The 6,875-nt window shown below is 57.4% G+C and overlaps 1 protein-coding gene across 1 annotated transcript in view; it reads right to left on the bottom strand.

Moving 5' to 3' along the window:
* Nucleotides 1-6,875, bottom strand: part of PER2 (period circadian clock 2) — a 38,328-nt gene that overhangs the window by 15,352 nt on the left and 16,101 nt on the right. Inside the window, exons 8-15 of the mRNA XM_006893508.1 lie at nucleotides 6,486-6,564; nucleotides 5,963-6,069; nucleotides 5,500-5,653; nucleotides 5,090-5,195; nucleotides 4,311-4,436; nucleotides 3,127-3,211; nucleotides 1,867-2,029; nucleotides 1,670-1,773 (exon numbers count right to left, since the gene is read on the bottom strand). Of these exons, the coding sequence (XP_006893570.1) occupies nucleotides 1,670-1,773; nucleotides 1,867-2,029; nucleotides 3,127-3,211; nucleotides 4,311-4,436; nucleotides 5,090-5,195; nucleotides 5,500-5,653; nucleotides 5,963-6,069; nucleotides 6,486-6,564 (924 nt within the window). The remainder of the gene's footprint in view (nucleotides 1-1,669; nucleotides 1,774-1,866; nucleotides 2,030-3,126; nucleotides 3,212-4,310; nucleotides 4,437-5,089; nucleotides 5,196-5,499; nucleotides 5,654-5,962; nucleotides 6,070-6,485; nucleotides 6,565-6,875) is intronic.

The raw sequence follows: 6,875 nt of genomic DNA, 5'->3' as shown, positions 1-6,875 counted from the left end.
TCAGTGAGTCTGTCCTCACTGTCCATGCCACCCTCTCCACCTCCGACACCCTCCGTCCCATCAGTGAGTCTGTCCTCATTGTCCATGCCACCCTCCAGCCTTTGCGCCGGCAGCACATTCCCCCAAGCCCTACATTAGCTGTCCTTGCACAGAGCTCACAGAGCCCACAAACCAGCTCTACTCTGCGTGTGAGGTCCCTAGGTTAGAACTGACTCGAGAGCAATGGCTTGGGTTTGGTGACTGTCATGGATTCAGATGTGTCCTGCCCTGTAATGATGAAATGACCTACAGGACCTGATAAACCAAACAGCTGTGAAAAGGGCAGATTTAGATGCAAGACCCTAATCCCTCCACAGCCCTGACGTGATGTCAGGGGTCCCGAGGGAACGGCTGCATCACCTCGGAGCTCCAAGAGACAAAAGTGGGAGGTGAACAGGAGGCTCAGCACCGCCGAGAGAGTCGCTGGGGCGCAGGGTCTGCACCAAATCACTCTCTATAGGAGCTCCTCCCGGCTGCACGGCAGACACATGCAGGACACATGCAGATTCCAAGAACTGTAGGCCGACAGGTGCCGAAGGGACAGGCAGGGCCTTCCTCCAGAAGTGACACGCAGAAAGCACCTTCCCCAGGCTGCACCTGGAGCTTGGATTTCTGGCCTTCTACACTGTCAGAGAACACTTTTCTGTCTGTTGAAGCTCTCTGTACTTGTGGTCACTCCGTTACAGCGGTAATAAATAATCAAGACTCACTCACGTGGGGTGTCTCTGTCACAGCACACCAGAGAACTGAGGTGCTGACTTTTCAGAAGCAACTTGCCAGTGTCTCTAGGTGGGTCTGAACTGCCAATCTTTTGGCTCATATGGTCAAGTGCTTAATTGTGTCCCCAGGGGTCCCACAGCTGAGCAGCTACAGGGAATGTGGGGAGCAGGATTCTCTGCTAGAACCTGCTGTTCCCCACAAGCTGCCTGGAGGTCTGGGCCTGACGGGCTCTGACTGGTGCCAGCGCAGAGCTTGCCTCACATGCCTGTGACAAGCGCATGCTTTTGCCCAGCCTGGCCGAATGCGACACTCTGTTTTCTGACCCAGCAGTGACTAGCAGCAGCTTCGCAGATGACATCGGGGGCTCTGCTCGGATTGTGGGGAGGCCAGTGCTCCCCGAGGCAGGCTGAAGTAGGCCTCACCATGTAGTCCAGGGCTGGCCCGAGCCACCAGCAAGGCTGCCCTCGGTCACGTGGCGAGGTCTCAGCGGTCAGCCCTGGGCCACCTGGTGAGGTGGTCCTGGGTCACGTGGTAAGGCCTCAGACCCTAGGTGGCACAGACCCCAGAGGGAAAAAAATCACACACTCGTGCAGGTGGCCTTGGGTCACGTGGCCTCAGACCCCACGTGGCACAGACCCCTGAGGTAACGTCACACACTTGTGCAGGTGGCCCTGGGTCACATGGTAAGGACTCAGACCCCAGGTGGCACAGAACCCAGAGGTAACAACATCACACACTCGTGCAGGTGGCCCTGGGTCACGTGGTAAGGCCTCAGCGAGGACCACATGGCACAGACCCGAGATAACGTCACACACTCGTGCAGGTGGCCCTGGGTCATGTGGCCTCAGACCCCACGTGGCACAGACCCCTGAGGTAACGTCACAAACTCGCAGCTCAGAGCTATAGCTACCTCCTGTCGCCTTGCGTTTGTCGCTGGGGTTCAGGGCGGGGATGCTGGCCGGGAACTCGCACTTCCTCTTCAGCGTGGTGGGCTCACTGCAGCTCTCCAGGTACCTGCGAGGACAGAGGGGTGGACAGACCGATGAACGTGAAGAGGACTGACAGCACTGAGTGGGGATGGGGCGTGAGCAGCGAGGGAATGCTCACCGGATAACACTGTCCAGGCAGCTCATCTGTTGATAGGAGCAGGCCGGCTGGGCCCTGCATGCCAGCTCCTCGGAGAAGGCGGCCTTGGGGACCCCAGAGCCTGGGCCGTCCTTGTCTGAAGCCAGGACTGGTGTCACCGGGGCTGGGGGCTGACTCTGCGGTTCTGTGAGAACATTGGGATTTCATTTCTTTTTTTTTTTTAAATTATTTTATATTGGTTTGCTTACAAAGTTCATATACATTGTCTTTCATATCATCCATTGTTCACATTGTGTTTCATACAATCATTATGTTTTATACACTTCATCATTATTGAACCATGGCTACCATGACCCTCCCTTTCCAGATTCCTGCCAGATCGTTCCCATTTCCTTTATCCTCCCCCCCAAAAAATTGTGTGACCTATGGTTCCCCCCAACCCACCCTCACCCCTCTGCTCCCACCCTCCCCTCCTTGGATCCTCGTACGTGTTTTACTAGTTTTCTATTTCTACAATATGGTCTTCTACAGTATTTGTCCTTATAGACGGAGTTAGTTCACTCAGCATAATGCCCTTCAGTCCCTCCCACGTTAGGCGGTAACTTTCAAAATCATTGCTGTTGGGGATTTCATTACTTCTTCCCCCACAAAGAAACGCTCCACATTTAGAAAACATGTTCCGTCTGAGCACATGTGTGAAGTGGCCCCTCTGTGCGGGAGACGAGGGGCCAGCAGGGCCAGCACCATGGCTCTGGAGACACCCAGCAGGTACAGGGCCCAGGGACCCTGCTGGGTCACCCCTCGAGGGTCACTGGGCCAGGAGAGACGCTCCGCACCCACGCGGTGAATGAAGCCTGGCATGCTGCCCTTGTTAAGATGCCAGGGCCTGGCAGTTGCTATCAAGTCCACACTGGCTCCAGTCGGCTCCCTCCTGTGCGCACAGGAGCGCGGTGCCCCTGGGGTTCTGAACCAGCAGTCAGAGGTTGAGTGCCAGCTACTGGCACCACCCTGGGGCTGCTCCGTCCAGATCAGGCCAAGAAGACTCAACGGGCAGCTCTGCCCTGTGGGGGGATGGGTGCACGGTGGGGGGCTCTCTGTGAGTTGGAACCAGCTGGCCAGCACTAGTCAGGTCTGCCCAGGTTGAATGGGGCCCGGAGAAGAGGGCACGGGAGTCACCTCAGGGTTAGAACCTTGGTGGTAAGTCTGTGCTTCCCGAGCTGAAGCTGAGCCCACTCCTCACAGCAAGGTGAACCGAGCACAGGCCTCCGACCACCTTCTCACCTGCAGCTGGCTTTCTCTTTTGTTCTCTGGATGCACGGGAACGATGACTTCTGGTTTGGGCCTCAGTACTATTCCTGCACATTTCCTTGAAGAAAAACCAAACAGTCACGTTACTCACGCTAACACCCTCTACTCCCCAGCAAGTCGAGGAGGGTAGTGAGCGTGTACCAGTAATCTAGAAAGTATTACACTGGACCGTCCTCAGTTTTTTCCTTGCTGTGTGCTGTCAGATCAGATCCGACCGGCACAGGAGGAGATTGCCCCTCCTTCTCCCGCGGAGCAGCTGGTGCTTCTAATCCACCAGATGCTCCGTGGGAGGAGAGGCAATCTCCTCCTGTGCCCGCCCCTTTGAGATTACAGCACAGCTTCTTGCCACTAGGCCATCAGAGCTCCTTGAAATGATTACTCTAAACAAGAACTTAATTGCAGGACAGAAAGAAGAAATGCAGTACGATCCTCAATAGCAGTGATTAAAAACATCCAGACAAACCCGAATCAACATAACAATTTTTGGGGGAGTGTCTTGATCAAAAGGGGGAGAAATATGTAACAGAATTTCAAATTTTCATGGAATCCTGACTTTCTGGAGCCATTAAGGCTCGATCAACATCCCAAACCACCGTCTTGAGAAAATATTTAGACCTTAAACAAGAAACAAGGTTCTGTGAATGCTTCTTTACACCAGACAATAGGGATAAAGTGGTGATAAAGGTCTTCCCTGGATTTTGTACTCATTAAAAACTACCTGTACGGGACTAGATGAAGAAGAGCGGTTGGAAAGGTTTGACAGGAAGCCCGGAGGCAGTAGGCCTGTGTTTGCGGGGAGGACCTGTCACTCGAGGAAAGGCATCAACGGCACTGAGCTGGGTCAGCCGAGCTGCTGGAGTGGGGGACCCCCCGCTGTTACACCCTCAACAACCACAGTGAACTAGGCGCATCGGAGAAACAGGCTTCGCTTCCTCTCCCACCCTCCACTCCCCCCTGCTGTTTGGCTTCTCTGCTTTAAAGAATTCCCAGTGGACCGTGAATAACAGCTGCTGGGGCTGTAACTCTTGGGGACACAAGGAAGCCCAAGTGGGACATGTGGGCGAAGCAGAGTAGGTGGCTCAGAGCTGCGGGGGTGCTCACACCCGAGCCTAGCTCCCTGGGAGAATGGGATCGATGTGGGAGGTGTGGGGACGTACGGCTACCTGCTGGCCGGCGTCCTCGTGGCCGTTGCTGTCGCTGGAGGACGTCTGGCTCATGAGGTGCTCATGAGAGCCGTTGCTCCCCAGGCTGCCGTAGCCGCTGGAGCCACTGTGGGGCACAGGCTGTGGGGGGTGGACGGCACTTGAGTGCTGTGGGTGCAGGAGCTGTAGCCTCACACCCACTTCACACACAGGCCACCCAAGGCCACACAGACCATGACAATGGAAACAGAGACTGGGGTTTGAACCCGAGGGCCAGGTTCCGGCCCTGACCTTGCAGTACCTGAACCATCGGATGTCTGGTACCAAGGGACACCCTAAGCTGGGGCCACTCCTGGTTCTGTGAAGTGTGGGCATGGTTACACGGCTGAGGACTGTGGAGATGCAGGACCCACAGAGCCCAGGACTCCGGCCATCCACGTGGACCTTCCCCAAGAGCCTCCCAGCTACCTTGGGCCCCCATGACCTGCTCTCTGGACAGAGAGGTGCCCTCCTTGGGGTCCAAGCCCAGTGGACTGTGGATGGCAGGGCACCCCTATGGGGCTGGTGACAGGTCAGAGGCAGCCCCTCAAAACACACTGGGAGGCCGATGCAGACCCGCCACGCGTGTGGGGCTCGGCTCTCCAGAACCAGGCAAAGCCTCAGGACTGTTTTGGGGTGGCCCAGAGCTGGTCAGGTGGTAGTTCCGAAACCAACAGGGGAACTGGCTCAGTGGACACTGAGTGAACACAGGTGAGAGGTCACCAACCTGGGTAGACAGCGTCCCCCAGACCCACCTGCAGCAGCAGCCGGTGGATCTGTTCAGTGAGCTCCTGGACACTGGGGTGTGGGGACTTCTCCATGCCAGGTGGGGCTGCAAACACGTCTTCATTCAGGGGCCCCCTGTGCAGGTCAGTGGCCATCAGAGGAGGCTCTGTATAGGCTTCCCACCCCAGGTGGCCCACCGCCCTCCCCTCTCTCCTGTTCACCCTCAGAAACGGAGGTCACTGCTCACCCCCAACAAAGCTAGGTCACCCCACGCCCAGGCCACAGCATGGCTGGAGGTCGCTGCCCACCCCCAACAAGGCTATGTCACCCCACGCCCAGGCACGTGACTCAGAGCATGGCTGGAGGTGACCCACACTCCCCGCTCTCAGCCCTGGTTCCTCAGCGGCCATCCCTCTCCGGCCAGGCCCTGGGCACTCACACCCTGACTCTGTACCGCCCCATGATGAAGGAGATCTTGCGGCTCCAGGGGTTGACGAAGCTGGACCAGCTGGTGTCCAGGGTGATGTACTCGCCATTCTGGACGCGGAAGCGGATGGGCGAGTAGTCGAAAGGCTGCCCACCAGACTGCAGGACTAGGGGACAGGACACTCAGGAGAGAAGCCTCATCCCGCCCGCCTGTGCTGACCCCACTTCCATATCCTGGGGGTCACAGCCCTGCTGGCTTGATCCAATTAGCAAGCAGCCCTCATTTGGTCTCTGCAGAGGCTCAGAGGCACTTGGGTCTGTGGGGATGGGGCTCCATGGTGGTCAGTCCCTGGCTTGGCCAGAGCTCCCTAGGCTGCTAACAGAAGCCACGGGCAAAGGAGGTGCCAAGGGCTCGGCCACACAGGAGCGGGAGAGCCCCGCTTGTGTCCACCCGGCAGGCCCCCTCAAGGACCTACTCTTTCTGTGGATGGCCAGCATCAGGGGCCGGTCACTTGGGTGCAGCTGCAGGAGCACAGGCTTCTCCACCAGGTCCTGAGGCAAGTAGCCCAGGAGAGGGACGGCCCTGGGGACAGCAGACGTGAGGACGATCAGCTGAGAGGCCGGGCCCCACCCTGCTCTTGTCCACGTCGCAGGATCCACTCAGCTCACGTGCACTGTCCAAACACTCGCTCATCTAAACGCTGACATACACAACCCCAACGCTCACACACAAGACCCCAAACGCTCACACACAAGGCCCCAGACACTGACATGCATGAACCCAAGGCTTACACACAAGAACCCAAATCCTCAAACGCATGACCTAAGTGGCTTTCATGCCCCAAACACGGCACTAACTCTGGAGATGAGACAGCAGGCACCATGGTGAAGGAAGGGGATGGTGACAGAGGGGACACTGATCCCGAGACAAATGTCCAAGAGGGAGAAGACAGCAGAGCACACGGGAGCCTCTGGACACCAGGGCACTTGACCACTTACCTCTCATCCACCTCCTGGAATAGGCAATTCGGTGTGTGTGTGGTTGTGAAAATCCTCTTCTCTGGAGGGATTCTAGGGGCTGAAAGACAGGATGATGGAAGCATTTCTAACCCTGGGGACACATTTATTGTTAGGTGCCATCGAGTTGCCACTGGCTCACAGTGACCCCAGCACAACTGAACACATGCCTGACAGGCCCTGCACCGTCCCCACAGCGTCCCCACGGTCGCCGTCCCCGCAGCGTCCTCACGGACACTGCTGGGCTGGAGCCCGGCCCTACACTATCCCCGCATTGTCCTGGTCACCGTCCCCACAGCGTCCTCACGGTCACCGTCCCCGCATTGTCCTGGTCACCGTCCCCACAGCGTCCCCACGGTCGCCGTCCCCGCA

The sequence above is a fragment of the Elephantulus edwardii genome, unplaced genomic scaffold (genome assembly GCF_000299155.1).
Source record: "Elephantulus edwardii isolate Elephantulus edwardi_28Jun2011 unplaced genomic scaffold, EleEdw1.0 scaffold00127, whole genome shotgun sequence".
NCBI lineage: Eukaryota > Metazoa > Chordata > Mammalia > Macroscelidea > Macroscelididae > Elephantulus > Elephantulus edwardii.
Note: the sequence above shows the minus strand (reverse complement) of the source record. Positions and strands in the feature narration are given on the sequence as shown.